The sequence below is a fragment of the Apus apus genome, chromosome 2 (assembly GCF_020740795.1).
Source record: "Apus apus isolate bApuApu2 chromosome 2, bApuApu2.pri.cur, whole genome shotgun sequence".
NCBI lineage: Eukaryota > Metazoa > Chordata > Aves > Apodiformes > Apodidae > Apus > Apus apus.
The window spans coordinates 24,484,088-24,504,118 of NC_067283.1; the positions used below are offsets into that span (position 1 = coordinate 24,484,088).

The 20,031-nt window shown below is 42.2% G+C and overlaps 1 protein-coding gene across 5 annotated transcripts in view; it reads right to left on the bottom strand.

Annotated features, from left to right (window-relative positions):
- Positions 1-19,813, bottom strand: part of CDK6 (cyclin dependent kinase 6) — a 136,443-nt gene extending 116,630 nt beyond the window's left edge. For 3 of the 5 annotated variants that reach the window (XM_051610367.1, XM_051610363.1, XM_051610368.1), the window contains exons 1-2: positions 19,368-19,813; positions 16,802-17,290 (exon numbers count right to left, since the gene is read on the bottom strand). In XM_051610367.1, coding sequence (XP_051466327.1) covers positions 16,802-17,034 — 233 coding nt within the window. In that variant the 5' untranslated portion in view covers positions 17,035-17,290; positions 19,368-19,813. Of the gene's footprint in view, positions 1-16,801; positions 17,291-19,253; positions 19,284-19,367 lie in introns of those variants that run through there. The other 2 variants (XM_051610366.1, XM_051610365.1) reach the window with 2 other exon arrangements.
- Positions 19,814-20,031: the final 218 nt, after the last annotated feature.

Consider the following 20,031-nt stretch of genomic DNA (forward strand, 5'->3'; position numbering starts at 1 on the left):
ATTTCTGTGAGATTCTCAGGTGCTTTTGTTCTCTTGCTCTTTAGGTAGATGTCTAACACAGATTTCCTCCTTTTCCAGCCAAGCTACATGGCACTGTGGGCCAGTGCCAGCCATTTAAAGATTAATGCACGTGCAGTGAAATATTCTACAGGCTGTACAGCTCTTTAAGCATTTCCTTTAAGCTCTTGCACACGTATGTAAAAGAAAACAAATTTAAGATTATTTGCAGAGTTTGGCAATGAAAATGAGGTGTTAGTAGCATTTTGAGCTGGCAATAAATTTTATTTGACTGTTTTATCACTTCGGGGCAAAGGCAACTATTTCTTTTGGGGTGTCTTTCATCAGTATGAGATGAGGGTTTACGTTTTATTCCATGCACAATTGTGAAATAAATTCAGCATTTTGTAAATTATAGTGTATATCAGAAGTAAATTCCTGACAAAACTGTATTTTGGTTGTTCTGCAACAAAGTTTTTCACATTTCTGAAATAAATGAGCAAACTATAATAAATCTTGCAAAACAAGTTCTGTTTCCTGGAGTGCTAAAACATTTTGACAACGAGGCAAATGAAAACAAAGTACATCTACCTCTGGAAGCAAAGGAGAGGGTGCTCTGCAGCATCCAGGCAGGCAGTGTCAGCTCAGTCTGAGCTGAGGAAGGTCTGAGGACAGCAGAGCAGAATGGCTGAGGCTCTGCAGACTCACACGGCTCTGCCACTTCCAGCTGGCTCAAAGTACCAGCAGAGTGAGCAGGCAACTGCCTGGGGATGAAGGAGGGCTGGCTCACATCTGCTTGCAAATGCTGCATGGACTTCCAAGGCAGCGGACTCAGGTTACTTAAGATCATAGAGCGAGTCCATCTCAAAACTGTTGAGCCTTAATTTGCCAGGAATTATCACTTCAGGCCTGTCCTGCTCTTACATTATTCCCTAAGCTATCTGCTCTGTCTCACTGCAGAAAAATACTGGCTGAGATGGGAACTTGTTCTAACCCTTTCTAAGCCATATAAAAATGGTTTTATTCATGTAATTATTTTTATTTCATTAATAAGTCAAGAGACATGGAGGGCTGAAGGAGCTGCTCTTCACTGTTTTCCCTAATCCATTCTCAAACTTTACGATCATCCTATTTACCTCTGTTTGGAGGAACAGCACAGCAACTTACACCTCAGCTGATGGTCTTGGGCCTTTGTACAGTTGACTGAACAAGCAACACCACACACCATACAGGGCTCACAGAATCATTTATGTACAATTTCTATATACATTTTTATGCTTATCACACCACAGGCTTTTAATTAAGGTGTCACTGGACTAATAATTGTATCAGTTGGTACAATGGCTAACTTCTGTGTGTCTGTGTGGGAACATCTACCAGTGGCACTGGCCTACAAAGACAAGTATATTTTTTTTAATCCACATGGCCAATACACAATGGAAGAGCGGAAGTCAGAAAATAAAATAGGATTCCAAACTCAAGAAGTCAAGAGCAATTAAACTGCATAGATAGAGGGAACACATTAAGGAAATGTACAATCTGAGATAGTAAAGATACGACCGCATTCATTGCAAGGGGGAAAAAAGACATCATAAAACTGCCAAGATAAGTGACTTAGGAACCAAGGTCCCAAATTACAAAATAACCTAGGTGTTTAGCATCATCAGAACATTTGAGAATCACTCATTGTCCGAAGTGTCACTTCTGGATGATTTTCAATTGGTATCCCAATGTCCAAATCTTAAGACTCTAGGATTAGAAGAAAAAAATGGGACTAGTTGCCTGTATTAAATAAGCACCCACGCAACAGACATTTCTGAGGATGCAGAGATACTGCAGGCCACAAGATGCTTCCTACCATCCCGCACCAAATGCAGAGCTAGAACGAGAGCTGCAGCCCCCGAGCTCTTCCTTATGGCACATTTGAGCTCGAGACCCTCCCCACCACCCCAGGTCCCTGCAGCAGGAGGATATTCGTGAAATAAAACTCCTAAGTTATTCCAGGAAGCTGACCTCTACCATTTTACACAGGATATTAAATAGACCCCAGCTGTCTCCACTTAGAAGTGACTTAGTTCGTGTGTTTTATAAAGGTCCATTCAGCCGCCTTCTGAGTTATCACAATATTGAAGTGACTTTCTGTGAAGAAAAAGTCAAACTTTCTGATGATTTCCCTTACCTACTTTTCATGCCGGCTGTCTTGGTTTTCAAACATTACAACTGGCACCTGTATGTTCTGAAGTAAGAATCTGTGCCTGGATTATGAAAATATCTGACTGAGAAATAATCATCACAGTCCACTTGGGAGAAACATACAGAGTAGAGTTGTTTTTTTGTGGTTTTTTTTTTTCTAAATCCATTTCCATGGATGTCTCTGTACATAAGCCCCTATTGTATATGACTAAAGATCTAAGCACAGTACAGTCTGTGGCATTTCACCCCAGGAAGCAGAGAAATGATCTGGATTTAGATTTTCCAAAGCATAAGAATGCTTTTTCAGGCTTGGGAAAATGACATTAATCAATTTACTAGAAATAACAGAATCACAGAATGGCAGGTTGGAAAGGATAGCAAGAACCATCTGGTCCAACATTTCCAGGTAGGTACATGGTTTAGATGAGATGGCCCAGCATTCTGGCAAGATGAGGCTTAGAAGTGTTTAGTGTTGGGAAATCTACCATTTCCCTGGGGAGATTATTCCAGTGTCTGACTGTTCTCATGGTGAAAACTCTTTTTCTGATATCCAGTCAGGATCTCCCCGGGAGTAAAGGGCACACATTACCCATCGTCTTCTCTGTGTGACTCCTTGTAACAAGGGAGTCTCCATCTTCTTGGTAGTCACCCTTTAAGTACTGGAATATGGCAATAAGGTCTTCTCTAAGCCTTCTTTTCTCAAGCTTGATAATCATGTCCTGATAATCATGTCTACTCAGAAAATTTCAGTTACTTCATTTCAAGAATTCATAAGAAGACCCTCCATTTAAAAGCTGACAAGATGTTATGACAATGTTTTTGTATAAACTATATGCTCTGGGATGAATAAATTCTGGAACTGAGTGAATAATTGGGGATAGCAATTTCATGCTTGAAAGAAGAAAGAACAAAGTGACCTTAAATTTTACAAAATTTGAAATTTTTTTTTAAAAGATAAATATTAAAAGCCCATCATCTAAATATTCCCTAAAGCCTTTAAAAATACATATTTGTACTGCACACAGGGGGAAAAATGCCATCTGTTTAAAAAATTAGTTCTGCTGCCTTTAAATATTGACATCCCCTTTTCAATTGCCTGCTGTAGCCAACTGTGCCCCACTTAGGTCAAGCCATTAGATGTTTACTCTTTGGATATTGCCTGGGCTTTCTGCCACTCACATCAGGCTTTATAATTTCCATTTACTCTCTCTATAATATATTTAATAAAATGTGCTATTTTATTATACTTAGGAGTGAGATAGCATTTCAGTACCAAGCTGAAATTTTCAATGTCATGTAACTTTTTAAAAACAATTAACTTTTGGGATGGTGGTTTGTTTTTTTTTTTTTCCTGGCTTGCCCTCATTCCCTTTCAATTTTTTCTTTTAACTTTAAAAAAGAAAACTGTTCGGACATTTTTAAGGTACAGACTTCAAATATGTCTAACAATCCTCCTTCATGTTACAAAATAATAATACTGAACTTACTCATGTAAATGCAATCAAATATTGAAATTTTCATTGTTTTTCTTTTCTAAATATACACTCTTACACATGTAATATGTGTATCCAAGGAGCTTAACAGAGCAGCTTATTTGTTTCACTGCAATTATATTGTCTTAGTGGTTCCATAATAAAAAAGTTGTTTTCAAGCTTTGTAACTAAAGCTATAAAAGAACTAGTTCTAACAGACACTCAACATAAAAAACGATGGAGCAGAATCTGTTGCATCATTTACTGATTTTAATTTTGCAGGCTACTACCAAGCAATGTGGGCTGACGTGTTTTGAGATTATAGAAAAATTAAACTTTAAAGTCAAAAAAACCCACAACTTCCAAGAGATAAAAATACAGTGCCACTCCTTCCAAGCACTCAGGTCTTGGTCCACTAATTCAGAGTGGAATGTAAGTCAGATGAGAATTTTCCAACTATTCGCAACCATACAATCATGGAATTTGCTTGAAAGGAATTTGAGGCAATGAAACTACATCAGAATTTTATCAGTAATAAGATAATTAGCTCACTTAGCAGCAAATCCTGTATGAGAGCAGTATGGCAGAGTGAAGGGAAATGAGGAAAAATACACAAGAGAAACTATATCTGAGAAATCTTTGAAAGATGCCTTTAAACACTTGTACGCTGCATGACTGGCCGTCTCCAATACCCATCTTCACAACATCCAACATCCAACACACATCTTCAGCCACCCTTCCTCTTGTAAAAGATTAACAAGTTTTGACCAAAATGGCTTCTGCTGAAGCTTAAAACTGGGTACAGGGTAACCAGGCAATGCCCACCCGTTCCAGCTACATCCTGTTCCCCTTAGTACTTCAATGCTAAGAGCAAACTTGAAGCAGACTGTCAAAAGTCAGTACATCTCTCAGAAATCCACACTCTGCTATTAGGAAAAGCACATAATTTTTGCCAGCTGATAAAAAAAGAAGTGTCTCGTACAAACTCTTACCAAAAATCCATATACTATAGACTTTGGTAAAAAAAAAAAAAAGGTCCTGTATAATACTAATTTATTCTTCAATTACCTCCTCTAATTTCTCATAGTTCGAGTAACCTCTGATTTTAATACTAATTTTTTTATTCCCCACCTCCAAAATAATCTCCTATTTGCTTTTGTAAATTCTCTTATTTGCTGTACAGACAACCTTCTAGTGTTTCCCCTTTCCAGCTTCAAACTTGACCTGTACTGACTGGCATTAATTTCATCTAGTTGTACTGGGCTGCAGTTGGATGTCCACTCTGCATTAGCCACCTGGGCTCTCTCTGCAGGCATTTCCAGAGGGCAATTCATGCTGCTCGAGGGTGGGTACAAAGGGTGAGGGGGGTGAATTGCTCTCCAAAAGCACATTTTCTCTCTGCACTCACCATGGGGAGACTCTAAATTACTAAGATGGACTGTTAATATTCAGCTGGTTCAAGTTAGATGTCCACTCACAATTATTTCACAAAGCCTGCTTTATTTTTTATGCATGTGTATCTTTTGTGCATCCATCACAATACACTGAAGCAGAGCCATAAAAAGGGAGAGAAAGTTTGGTGTCTCCCTTTGACAGCCCCCCCACCTCTCTCGAGAGTCTGAGGAACCAATACATTTAAACTGTCCTGCTACATCTAGCACCATGGAAGAGGCTATAGATCCAAAGCAGCAGGCAGAATTTCCAGTGACTGGACAGAGCAACACAATAGGGCAAGGTGTATGACCCAAGTGACAAACTGTGCTGCTACAAATATCTATTTAAGTACCTACTACATTCAGTCTAAGTATTTTCACACCCTTCCTCTTGACTGTTGAATATTTAACTTCTATATCTTGATCTCTCTTTTCTAAAGTCTACTATCTCTATAACAAGTTTGGGAACCTTTCCCAAAAACACCAGATATAATTATTTCAGCCACTATGACTGTATGTCTTGAATTTAAGAATTTCTTAAACCAGCTATTGCAAGTTCCTTCAGCCTATGCAGAGAGTGATTTCTCTTATACTCCAGGAAGAGCGGATTCATTGATGGTGTCTGTAAGTCTTGTCTTTAAACCTTGTCTGATTTGTCTACTTTATTATGAGCAGTGGTTGAAATTGTCCTTTTTTACTGTGTTAGTAAACTTAATTGACTGTCCAACTTCTTCCAGAATTATAGGCTCAATGTCCTTTCACTGAACTAGAGGATGACAGAAAATTTGAATTCGCTTTTTATGACTTAAGCCTTGTTTCTGCAGAATGGTCTTGTCCACTCTCAACTCTGGGTTACTGGAAACCAAGCAATCTTTGCAATCTATTTTCTTACAGACATCTCAATACCTTATCAATTTGGAATATTCCAATATACTTAAAATGTCTTTTAAAAAGACTCCCTCATCAGTGTTGTTCACCTATCTGGGTTTTATCTATGGCCACAAATACCTTTCATTTTTAGTCAAATGGGTTACCTGACTCCTGTGCAACTCCTAACTTGCTGTTGTACTGCCATGGTCTTTGGTTCCAATCTCATTACTACTTATAGTTTTTCACCACTGCATAAAGATTTGCTTCTGAAATAAGTGACATCTCTAAAAGATGTTCTAATCTGACCAAATGAAATTTAAAAGTAATACAACCTTCTTATTTCATGAGAAGAGAGACAGCATAAATAACAAGCAGCACAGAATTAAGTAATGCCAAGAAACTAATTTTTTTTCTTTGTAAAGGATGCTACAAACATAAAGGCAATGTGATGAACAGGATTCCATCCAATGAAGAGATGCAGGTGCTCAGTATGAGATGCAGTGCTTCAGTTCTGCAGAAGAACTAACTTGTGGGGGCCCTTCCAAGAATGCAAAATTTTTCAAGTTTAATGAGACTTTTAAGTAATGAGACATTTAATTCTGATTTTCAGTCTATAGTCATTGATTCAAATCTGTCTGGATATGGATATTATTGCTTTGATCAAAACTTGTTGCTCAGTGTTTTAGAAAAAGCAGAGATGAACCTTATGAAATTGATTAGAGATGTCCACAAGAAAACTACAAAGATCAGTGGGTAGACCTATCTCCATTAACAATCTAGAAGGTTAGCTAAGGATAAACAACACACTAATTAAAAGTGCAGATACTGCTCAATTTCTATAGTGTAAAGATCACAAAGTCTGCTATTAGATATAATTAACAAAAGGATATTCACCTTATAACCTACTTCCTAGTAGAGAAAAATAATACAGGTCATTAACTTTCAACATCCTGAAGAAACCTCAAAATAAGGTTCTAGGGCTGTGGTAGTGAATAATAAGACAGACAAACTTTCAGTGCTGTACAGCAATCAGAAAGGCTCTAGTTATAGTGATAGAAGCATTTTCTCTTGAAGGCTGGGGCTTTATACAGCCCCCATCAATTACCATGTCTGTGATGCAACCTGGAGTTCAGGGGTAAGCACACTATTGCACAAATTGCTTAGGTGAAAACACAAAGATAGACATAAAATATTTCAGATGCTACATACTAAGATAGAGAGGTATTATTTGTGGTGCTAAAAAGGAGTGTAATTAGGAGAGAAACAGGTCAACAGAAACTCGGAGACCTCTGCACAGTCTGCCTGTCCAAATGCATTTTTGTTCACCTTAGCATTAGGAATTTATGATTTGAACAACCAGAGCCAGTTGAACCAGTGTAGCTCAATGGACTTGAACTTCACTAGCGGAAGCTCAAGGCTTAAATTTACACCTACATTCCTGGATTAGCTGGAATACATGGATGCAATTCCCCTGTCAGTAGCGAGTGTCAGGCTGCTCACACAGATGAACAGTTAACTGTGGATACTGGTTTTCAGAACACAATACAAGAATAACCAGAAAATCTTCCTTCAACTAATCTTCTGGCTAAAATACTGCTACATATATTTTGATCTGCCACTGCGAAGTCAGAGCCCTCAAAAGATCAGAATAATCCTTTCTGGAAATACTGACTATAATTTATAGAAAATTAGGAGAATGATTTGATTATCAGCGAGGGCAAAAGTCAAATATAATACATATTACTGTAAATCTGAAGAATCAAATTTCATCTTTAATATGCAACATAAAAAGCTATAATAATATATGTATATGATAAGCAACGGGTAGAAAGTCAAAGCCAGAATGACAGAATGTGGGAAGCTTATTAAGACTTAGTCAAATTGATACATTTTAACATTGATACAATATATCTATAAGAAACCTACTACACTATTTATATGGATTTTTTAATAAGTTAATTCAGAATGCTGTTGCTAGGGATGTTTAAGTTTGCTGTAAATAAAAGACTTTCACATCCTATGTCTATTTTAATTTATTTTTTTGTAATGTCTGAGTATGTATTGAAGGTTCCCAATTTTTTGTAGAAACACTCACAAGGAGTCCAATTCCTTGTCACAATGAGTGAAAGTTAAAAGTGACATTTAGTGGCTTCACAGCCCTCCCTTTTCAAGGGGAAGGAGCAAAGTGGGCAAAGTCCTCTCTGGTTGTTCCACTTTGGCGGTAGCTGTGTGTCCAAACGAGTCCTCCCCCAGACATCTAAGCACAGTCAGTACATTCCCAACTCCTACTGCCAAGTTAAAATGAAAACGGTCTTAGTTCAGAAATGATTGAGGTGGTTTGCCCTAATCAAATTAAACCAGCCAAATGTTCTTTTCAAAGGTAACTGTCTACTCTGCAGCTGTATGCAAAATACCACATCAAATGTAGAAAAAAAAAAAAAAAAAAAAAAGTGATAGAATTCTATCCTTACAGTAGAGCCCTGGCTCCACAGATGAAGAGAAACAAAAGCACCAGCCCAGCTAGGAATTACATTCACAGAAAGCTCCTAGAAATATGTTAACTTAAGAAACACTGAACAAAGTACTGAAACTGCCAGTTTATAATTAAACGATTTCAGGGAGAAGGGAATTCTCTGACATTGTTAAGCAGCAACAGACACCTTCAGTTATTTATCATTGTGAGCACACTTCAAATAGATATTAAATAGATATTCAAATAGGTATTAAAAGACTACCCAAAGCTTCACATAAAAGAGAAGGAAAAACAAAAAAAATCACCTAGGCTTTTCCATTATATTTCCCAGCTCCTTTATCTGTTTCTATCAAAATGTGTAACATTCTGTACTGACTAATGTTGCAAAAGTCCAAACTCAGTAGGTTTCATTTAAGCTCAGAATGATTCATCTGCACTAGAACTGAGTATTCAATCATTAAATATGGGAAATTCCTGCAAAGATGAACTCATATGCAAGCTATTTTTTAATATCCTTTTCCTAAGAGAAGATCCGTCACCTGTCAATGATAATCCAGAGTGACAACCACTCATGAATGCTTTTAAAACAGTACGGAAGTTTTTGTAAACTGTTTCCTGGGCATGTCATGGGAAATCTACCCAAGGGTAACTCTATCAATATCAGCAAACTGGCACATTCCAGTACACCCTCTATTTATGTATCCAAAATCATCACCTAGTCCTAAAATGATGTGGGATGCTTCTTAGGTTAGAGCGCTATGTTCTTCCAAAAACCTAAAAAGACATTCAAAGCATTATATGGAAGAGTTTCTTATTACTCATATAAAACAATCCTTGTTCCACCTACAGAACATACAACTGTGTTGTTAGAATTTTAAAGCCTGATTTTAAAAGGATTATTTAGCGAAATATTTCCTTGTGAACATTTTCTAATGATGGGACAAGTTTCCAAAGGTTAAGGGTAAATAAAAATTCTGAAACAGTTGGGAAATCAACACTCGTGTTTCCACTCTTTGATTATCATCTCATCAAAAGCTTCCCAAATGGAGGTTTCCCAAATGGAAAATGTCAAGTACAGGATGGAAAAAACCACTCACTGGAAAATTCTAAAGTGGCTTGTTTTTTAAATACAAATGCTTTATAGTTTTAAAAGGTAAAGCTGTTAAATAAAAATGCGTGCGTAATTTAAAATATTTTTCAGAATACAGGAAGAATATATGAAGAAATGATGTAAAATAAGAAACTTGCCCTCTTCTGAATGAAAACAAACCACAGCTTAGTTATACATTTATATGGGCACAGTGATCTTTTGATAATTTTTTAGATTATTAAGAATCAGCTTGTTCAGCAAAACTGAGAAAAAACTAGATTTCATACAAAGAGTAAAAAACAAATGCTTTATAAACAGCTGCAAAGTTTGGAATGAGCATAAGCTTCTATTTGATTTAGGGTTATGAAAATTTATAATTTTTTTTTCAGAATAAATTTACTTCAGAACCAAATTAAGTAAACTAAGAATTACTACAAAGACAGAGAACCACTCTTGATGCCAAATTCACGATACTGCTATACCAGGATAGTGATATTATTTATTGTGCACAATTTATTTCAGCTTTTAATAGAAAATTTCTCTAGCAATAAGGCTTCAGTTAATGTAATACACAAATAAGAATCAGTATCTGTGATTCGTATGCTTATCTGTATTGTCCCTGAACTCTACTCAGAAAAGCATTTTAAAATTCAGTGCATACTTAATATCATAGCTGTTTCTATTTGATAATGATAATTTGATATCAAATAATCTGTGCTAAACTTCGATGACTGAAATCCCACCTGAGTGACTCAGTGCTTTGCTAAGTCACAGCCTCCAACTTACTCTATTTCAAGTGAGCACTTCTCCCTGCTCCATTCCACACTTCAGCTGGCAGTAGGCACCATGAAGCAAGTGGCAAAGTCCAAATTAATCTACTCTGTTCCCTGTTTGCTAGGGTGGACCATCCACCTTCCTGTCCTTTTCAAGGCTCAGCTTTGAATCCTGGACCCCACTCCATTAACCCAGGGGATGCCGACGCTTTGCCTGGCAGTCACAGGCTGTCACCAGCAATGGTTGTGGTGAAACAAGTTTGTTTTTCTATCTGGGCAGGACCCAGCAAGACTAGATCTCGCCGAGATCATCCACAGATTTAAAGAAGGAAGGGAGCACTGGACATAATCTAAAATTACTAACATTTACTCACACAAAGACTGGAAACATGTTTTTTGTAAAAAGCTTAGATTCAGAATAAGATAAAATACTTTTTGAAGAAAGCCTGTACTCACTCCAGAAACTGAATTTCCTAAGGCTCAGTAGGCTATTCCATATTCAACCCTTCCTTCCTGACATGGTCTTATCTTGTCCTGCTTCTGGCAGACCTTGCATTCAAAACAAATCACCACATCCATTACTAATAAACAATTCATATGGACAGGAAGAACATAACTTATTTTCCCTGTACGTGCTTATTCTGTGTACTGTAAGGTTGCAAGCAGATGACGACAGGCCAGCATTCATGTGCAGTCACTTCACAATGTCCTCTGCCAACTTAACAAACTTCTCCAAATCTCACCTACTGCCAAACCCTGTTGAGTGTCAATCACATCATTCCCCTTTCCCCTCCTGCCATCAGAGAAGACATCTTCCCAGGTAGGCAGCCCCTCCCTCCCCCAAGGCCTTTGCAGTGGCTGGTCAGTGCAGGGAGCGTCTCCCTTCCCCTCCAGCCACCACTGTGCTCCAGCCTGGAAATGCCTCTCTCCGGCCAAGGCACTTCCCGTCTTCACATCTGCCTTGAAGACCATCCTGTTTGTGTTAGACTAAAACTGACTCCGAAGCTCATTCAGTTTTTCCTTCCCATTACTCATCCACCTCTTCAAACCCAGCTGAGACTCATCTGCCACATTAATCCCTTTAACTTTGGCAAGTTTCAAGTTCATTTTCTTCTGCTTCACTCCATCCCTGCATCTTATTTCACTCTGAGTGCCAGACAATCCCTGTACCTAGCAATACAGAGGTAACCATTTCTTTCTCTCCAGGGGCCTGCCAGATGCCATATGAGTGGTGCTAATAAAAAATTCATTGTATCACACAATGCAGCACACTGCTGGTCTGTAAGAATGATGTCACACGCTAGAAGTTTCACATTAGCTTGGCAGAAGAAGGAAGTAAGGAAGGAAGCAGAATTCATTGGAGACAAACACTCCGTAAAATAGAAATGTTTCACTTGACAGGATAGAATGGCTCAATGATTTTGAGAAGATCATCCTTAAAACTTACTAACTGTACAGCAATAAAGCCATCGGCCAATGTCAGTGTCACCACAGACTGGAAAGAGAAACAAAATTAGTGACTTTATTTTGATTTTCTCTCTGTATGTTCCCATATGATTTCAGATTAACAAACAGAACAAAGCAAAACAACTACAAGTTCTAACTGCCTTTCAAAAGGTTGGCTAGGTTTTCATGGGCTGCTACAGATATGTTCTGTATGGTCTCTCCATCAGATTGGACACGGAACCATAGAATCACAGAAGAAGAAGAATCACAGAACAGTTTGCGTTGGAAGGGACCTTAAAGATCATCTAGTTCCAATCTCTCTGCATGGGCAGGGACACCTCCCACTGGACCAGGCTGCTCAAAGCCCCATCCAACCTGGCCTTGAACACTTGAACAGGGAGGGGGCATCCACAGCCTCTCTGGGCAACCTGTGCCAGTGCCTCACCACCCTCACAGTAGAGAATTTCTGCCTAAGACCCAATTTAGATCTTAAGGAATCTTCTAACGTATAAAAAGACACTTGCTAAGTATAAACCAGCTCGAAGTACCAAACCATTATACACTTCAGAGACCTCTTAGCAGAGTCAAGTGCTGGTCTTTATGTCAGGACACATGGGGATGAGGGAGTCACTTGTGCCCCAGCCTCTTCCCTCCCAGCTCAGGTTGCCTTGCCAAAGGAATCAGTTGATGGAGTCCATCAAGTACTTAACTGCAAGCCAAGAGATAACAGCATGGACCACTGGACTGCAAAAGCAGGGAAAAAGCAATGTGACAGTATTGCTGCACCATGGAAGGTACTTTACTGTGTAATTTATATTTTAAGGGATATAAAATAACAGAGAGTCTTGAACCTGGCGTAATTGTGCAAACACTCCTAATCACTGGGTTTCCCCCACTCTGATCTGTATACCAAAAAGACTGAAGACTAGAGTTACACTTCCAGTAAGGTGAATCTTTCTGTTGAACCTAAGTCAATTAGCTGGGGCACCTATTCTGCAAGTTAACAGAAAGGAGAGAACTAAAACTTTTCATTCCAAGGTAGTGATGGCCTTGAATGGCAAGACTTCTGACACTTATCTCTGAAGTAGTAACTCAGATTAAATTATATTCTAATAGATAACATTCAATATAATTTTGGTTATTTTAAAACTGAAGACATACTAACCCATGAAAATATTTTTAAAGTTGAATTTATCAAAAAACAATGAGCCAGGAAGCAAGAAAATAAAGCTTTGCAGGCTTGCTCTACTTGCTTAAGGATTAACACTATGAAAACTGTTAGAAAACAAGCATAGCAAGAATTACAGTACTCTGTCTTGGATAATCACCTTCACAAAGTGCACATTCACAGTTTGATGGATGATTAACATTAGGGGAAAATTATTCATCTGATTACCAGCAGGAGAGAGATAAAATGAACATAATATAGTGCTGAATTTAGTATTATAATCACAACTAGAATTTTTACAGATACACTGCAGCAGGGAATAATCCCAGTTTTACACACAGGAATTTCCTGAAGCTAATATGTCATTTATTCCTGGCAAAGTCTGTCCTTTGTCTACATATATTTCATTTTTCCCAAAAAGAACAGCACTAAGCTACATAAGTGCTGGACCAACTTTTGCCAGATTTAACTACTGTATATAGAAAAGCTTTAGTAAAATAATACATCTTATTACCTGGAAGGTGAGCTAGAGGAGCACCTTCATCATCCTACCAGTTACAAAGGACATCTCCAAGCCTGCAGCATACTTCATTGTAGAGGAACTCAGAATAAGATTTACTCTTCAAGAATTAGGTGACCTGATGGAGAGGAACTCTCTACAGAGGCAAATGTGAACATGACAGGATTTTAAGCACACAGCAGTCCTTTTAACTGTATATTTCCTGTACCTTTCTGTATACTATTTTTCACCATCTTACAAAATTTTAGATCAGTCCTCCAGGCCATATTTCCATTACAGTCAATAGTCCAGGGAGTTCCACCACCATCAGCTTTCTGATGAAGGTTAGACTTCATTTCACTTATTCTGCACCTTGTTTTGCTTTATTCTGCAGGGAATTCTTATCTAACTTCACTATCTGTTACTGTAAATCAACTGTGTTGTGAAAAATGCATCTCTTTGTTGTATGGAAATGCAAACAACAGACTTGGAGAGAAGGAATGCAAAACAAAGATCCCACTACTACAAAGCAGTACCATGGAAAAATACGATAAATATCTTGTTTAAAATTATTCTATGCTATTTAGACATTTGCACTTTATGGAGAAAATTCTCTCCTATCCCAGTGCCAAGAACTGGAAACCAGTTTTGGCTCCAAGCGTTTCTCAGGATTTTAGAGGAAGGGCAACTATGACAGCCATGACAAACCTGGGCTGCAGCAGCAATGCTGGTCCTGCATTGTGGCTCCGTGACCATCAAAGCCATGCAGGAGCTGTACCCCTGCCTAGCACACATGGGTTCTCTTCCTCATCCAACTGCTCTTCATGTTCAGCACCACTTCATGGAGACAGAGAAGCCCTGGACTGCTGAGCTCCTGAATGTACTCTCTGGAATTGACCAGACCGACCACTTGAGTTCAGCATGACATTGAGCGCAAGTTCATGGGGTCTGTGATTTCTGCTGATACCATCAGCTGATGCCAGAGCACCAAGCTGAGCACAGGGCATGTGTGGCTCATCTGTTTGAGGTCTGTCTAAATTTTGACTCACAGAATGACTGTCGGTTTGCATGCAGCAACTCATGGATCACACATGCCATTACTCAGAGGTAACAGATTCAACATTACATTTGCAGTTCTCACTTACTCCTCTCAAGCTAGTTGCCTGTAACAGTCAGAAGAAAAGCTAGATGTATCTTCAAAGAAAAAAAAAAGTGTTGTTACCCCAGTGCACTGAAAATTATGTACATTTTAATCCAGTATGTACATTTCATAGCCTGGCCGTGATACCAGTTTGCATGCCCAAACCATGAACATTTTTTTGAGCATAATATATTTAGTAATTAAGTATACCTAGGTCAGCTGCTCAAAAGGGCAGGTCTTCTTTTACAGCATTTCCTTTTCTGAGTATATTTACATAATATAAAAATAGACCTTTAATTTCAATAAGCTACAAACTCTTGTACCGTATTTTATAACAGAACTGGGGCATGTAAATATTTTCAAATAACCTTTCAATATATGATTTCAGTCTCTCCAAAGTGCTACTTATAGCTTCATCTGCTCTATAGATTAAAAACATGCACAATGGAGGTGAGTTCTTAAATAGCATTCATCACATTTTAGAAGAGATAATTGAAATTCCTGTTTCTGTTCCCCTGCCTGTTTGTGAAAAAAGGTCTGCAGCCAAGGTCCTAAGCATCCTGATACCTCACAGACCAACTCCTTGCAACCGAAATGCTGCTGATGGCAAAAGGCACAGGCTTCACAACACTATGATGAGAACGTGGCACACAATTTCAGAGATTTTGGTATTGAAACTACATTCTCATTTTGCTGGTTGAAACATTTCTGCTTGCAGAGAATGAATTTTCATTCAAACCTTTAAATATTTTAAGCTTCAATATATTTATGCAATGCTGTGTTGATATTGCACTGCCCTTAAAACCAAGCAAAATGAGCCTCCAGCTGCATAGTCAGTTTCTCAGATAGCTCTTTGGAAAACAAGAATTTTATTTTCATTATTTTGCTGAATTCAGGGTTACAAAGTGTTTTAATTTATTTTTTTTTTACTTCATATGGAAAAAGCTCAATGGCAGAAAAATCAATAAGTATTGTTATGTTGAATTATTTCTAAACAAGTTTTATAATTTTCAAACACAAAATTGTCTAAACCTGGACAATTAAATGCTCATTTACTTTCAGAAATTATTGGTCTGGGTTTCAGAGATTTTGAGAACTCTCAATTACGAATCTACTGCCAAGGGAGAACTTTGTGTGTGCTCCTCTATAAACCACATCACTTGATTCAGCGACCAAACACAATACTAGCTACAAGCCATTCTGAAGGTCACCTCTAACTTTGGAGTGTCTGTTTCTCTGGGACTGGAAGACTCTTGGTGTTAGTGAAGTACAAAATATTTCTCTTTTGCTTTTCAGTATGAGCATATAATAATGCCAATAACAGGAAATATTGCTAGTACAGCACCCTCAGTGAGCTCCTGACCAGTTTCAAATCATTGCATATGTGGGTATCTGCAAAGTGAAGCTTCCTTCTTAAAGTTTCTAATATCAGCAAAAGACACTCACAGGCTGCTGGAGGTTTCCAGCTACAGGAAAACAGAAGAGGTTGTGGTACAGTCAGCCTTACCATTGAGAGAATCTGTATACAGATTAAAATAAATACATAGGTATTTATCTGGGGTTTATGCTACTGACATGACAGAAAGGACATCGTGGGGCTACTGCCCCAGGATGAACCATTTTGCAAGGTTCAATGTCTGTACTATTGCACTCTTGGTAGCACGATCATCTTCATGCGGTGAGATTAGTACCAGTCAGAGCATTCAGTTTTAAGGCCTGCAAAGCTTGAAGTCTTAAGCTGTTACTTCTCTTTAACACAATAACCTACAACTCTCTATAAAAGCATCTAAAATGGTGGAAAGTATATTCCACTACCACTCACATAGTCTCTGTTATTTTGATAATGAATAGAGCTGCTAAAAAATCAGCTGCAGCTGGCAGAACTAATACTTGAGACAAAACCAGGGAGACATTGGGGTTTTTTCATTCTCTTAGGCCTGAGGAAATAGTGTATATATATATATGGCTCCTTGCCCATCCACTCAAACACTTAAGTCACACACCTATGCCTCTGGAGATGGGTGTTTGTGTGTGGGAGGCAATGCAAGGGATGAGGTGAGGTCTGGCAGGCAACACCTTGGCCTTCTGAAACCTCAAACCACACTTCATGTACACAGCTTAGTGCTCACTTCATCCACAAACCCAAACTAGTGTCCAGTCCATTTATGTACCCAAACTCTTGCTTGCCCAATTCGTGTACTAAAACCATGACCCCACTGATTGGGACACCTGCCCCACTTCCTCACCTGACCACATTGGGGTGCTCGAACGTCTCCAGGTGCCTCAAAACTGCCACCTCTCGGATGGTGGACAGTGGCATTCCCTCTTCGCTGGTCTGCACCCGCACCCGCTTCAGCGCAACAAAGCGACCTCCGTTCTTCAAGTCTCGGGCTTTGAACACCTTCCCATAGGCTCCTTCCCCAATCTCAGCCACACATTCATACTGCTGGTCAGCCAGGTTTGTGCTGTCCTTATCCATGCTGGCACTACTCTTCCTCCCACGCCCCACGTGCCTTCGGGGTGGCTCTTGGTCTCACTTGCTCTCTGAAAACTGGTACTTTGCTCACGTTGCAGACAGGCCACACACTCGGTACCTCTGCCAAAGGGGCAGCAGGAAGCTCTTGTCCTCCTGTTCTTGTCCCTCTTCTGTATGGGCTCCAACGTGCCTCCTCTTTTGGCCACCTGGAATTATCATACAGTTTTTAGGGGCATTGTCTGTGTAAAGCCAATTAGATCTGGAGGACAAATGAAGCAAGAAAAATGAGGTTAGTTTACTTCATTACTTTAGCGTTGCTTAAAAACTGAGAAAACTAAGCTAACGTACTAGATAGCTACAGGCAAAGCAAAAACATGGTGCAAAGGAAGATGTGAACCACCAGCATGGCACACGTATTAACATCCCTGAATGGCTGACAGAACACTACAATTAGAATGGTCTGCAGAGAAGGCTACAACACATGGCTGCAGAGCAAACACGTGCTGTGGGATTCTACTGAGCAATGGGCTGAATGCAACAGCCCTGTGAGCCACGGGTGATGGGGATGGCAGAGCTAACGATGCACGTGTGAGAGGAAGCTCTGTCCTAGAGCTTGTGTCAGGATTGCAGGACTCAAAGGTTCTTCAGTGCACATGGTGGAAATATACGCCATGCTATCTTACAGTTACTTATTAGTAAATAATAGTACTGGGAGGTTTCAGCCTTGATCCTCTGTGCTAAACCCTGCCTGAACACATCACAAGAGAAAAGTTCCTGCCTCAAAGTGCCTGTTGGGAGGCGAAATATGTACATACTGGCATGACGATCATGTTTCCGAGCATTGTGTGCTGAGGCAGATTCAGAAATGTACACTTTAGCAAAGCTATTTAGATGTGAGGGTTTGGGCTGTGGGTACTGCTACTGCTGGATGTGTAACTGGCAGATCCTTGCAGAGCAGAGTGATGAAAGTTGGTCTTCAGGGAGAGCACACTCTGCTCTGCAGTGCACAAGGCTGGAGAGCAGAAGCACTGCCTTCTGTACCCACTTTCACCCACACTGTCTGCAAGACTGTGGGCAAATCACCTCCCCTCACAAAGCTCCACACAAATCCTCTTCCTTCCCCCTGCCCCTTTTTAATATAAAGATACTGGGGTCTCTGGGGCTTTAACTTTCTCTCCTACCCTGCATTCTCACCATGCTAGGATTACAGTCCCCCAGATAACTCAGTCGAACAACCCCTAACTTCAATCAACGCATAACGCCAGAGGTCTTTTGCATCTTTATGCCGATTTTACACCGAAGGAAACCTGTGCCCAGTGCCTACTGCTCACCGACTTTTCCCCGGCTGCAGCCGGAGGCACCCTGCTTCCCCACTGACTTCAGCTGCCACCGCCAGAGTTGCCACCGCAACGCCCCGGCCAACGGCTCAGCCCCCCGCACCACCGCACCCGCAGCATCACCGGGCGGCACCGAGCGCAGCCCGCCTCGCCTCGCCTCCGCCGCGGACACCTGCCCCGGAGCCCCCCGGCGGGGCCACCGCATCCCGCATCACACCCCGCACAACGCTTCATGCCGCGCCGCCCCGCACCCCGCACTGCCCCGTGTCCCGCACTGCCCCGCGTCCCGCCCCTCCCGCAGCGCTGCGGAGGGCGCCCCCGGGCGGCGGGCAGCGGCGAGGCGCGGTGCGTGGCGGCGGGGGCGGCGGGCCTGCCTCGGCGCGGCCGCTACGCCGGGAGGAAAGTTACCGCTCGCTCTGCCCGGGCACGACGGGGTACCGGGGGTGCCCCCCGGCCCCCACACCGCAGCCCCCCCCGCGCCCCCCCGCCCCCACCTCGGCACCGAGCTCCCCTCCGCGGGCGCCCAGCACGCGGCGCGGGATGGCGGCGGGGGACACGCAAGGAACCGCGTCCCCCCACTTCCTCTCAGGGGACTGAGCGGGGGGGGGGGGCCCGGCTCAGCTGCTCGGCAGGACGCTGAGGGGACCCCCCCGGCGGCTTCCCGGGAGGGCAGCCCCCTCCCCCGCCGTCCCCTCCGCGGCCCCCCGACACGGGGGGGCTCCCCCACGCCCACCCCGAGCGGGGAGCGGCGGCACGGCGGGGCGAGCTGCCCCCGGCCACGGCGGGGGGTGCGCGGCGTGGGCTCCGCGGGCCGGGCGTGGGGCGGCGTGTGGGCCACGCCGCTGCTGGGCCGGCTGCGCGGAGCACATGGGCGCCCCGCGTTACCTGGTGTGCGCCACGGCCGCCTCCACCGCCACCAGATCCCCAAATAATCCTCAGCCCCGGGGGGGTGGGGGGTGGGGGGGGGGAGGGAGGGGGTGAGTCCTCCCTAAAACAAACCTCCCATTGAGCGAGGCGGGGTGGAGAGCCGGCCCGGGGTCTGCCCCTTCACATGGCGATGTCTCCGGCAGGTCCCGGCAGCGGCCGCCCGGGCCACACAGGTAGCTGCTCCGCCGCTCGGCCGCCCCCGGCTCGCATCCTCCTGCCGCCGCCGGGCTGCACCTTGGCGCAGAAGGCAGCTCGCAGAAGGCACCCCCGGCCCGCTCCTCCCGCCCCCACTCTGCCCGGGGAAAAGGAAAACGCGACAGAAGAGCCGCGGCCGGCGGCCTCCGGGCAGCTGCAGCGCCGCGACCGCCGCCCCGCCGCCCGCAGCCGCCGGTGCGGGGCTCGGGCACCGGCCCCGGGCGCTGCCGCTGCTCCGCCGCTGCCCCGGCGCTGCGCTGCCGCTCCTCGCTCGCTGCCTCGGCCTCTGCTCAGCCTGGGAGCAGCAGCAGTTGCTGCGGCTTTTCTTTTTTTTTCCTCTCCTCAACTTTTTTTTTTTTTTTTTTTTTCCCCTTGCTTTCCCACGCTGGCTGAATGTGACTTGACCCCGTTTCAAAAAAGTTTGACATAGTGCTTCAACATTTCCGCATTCCTCCCCGACTACAAAGGCTGCAGCCGCCTCCTTCTGCTTTCTGTCTCTGCTCTCTGTCTTCACACTCAATGAAATCCTTCATGTGCCCCT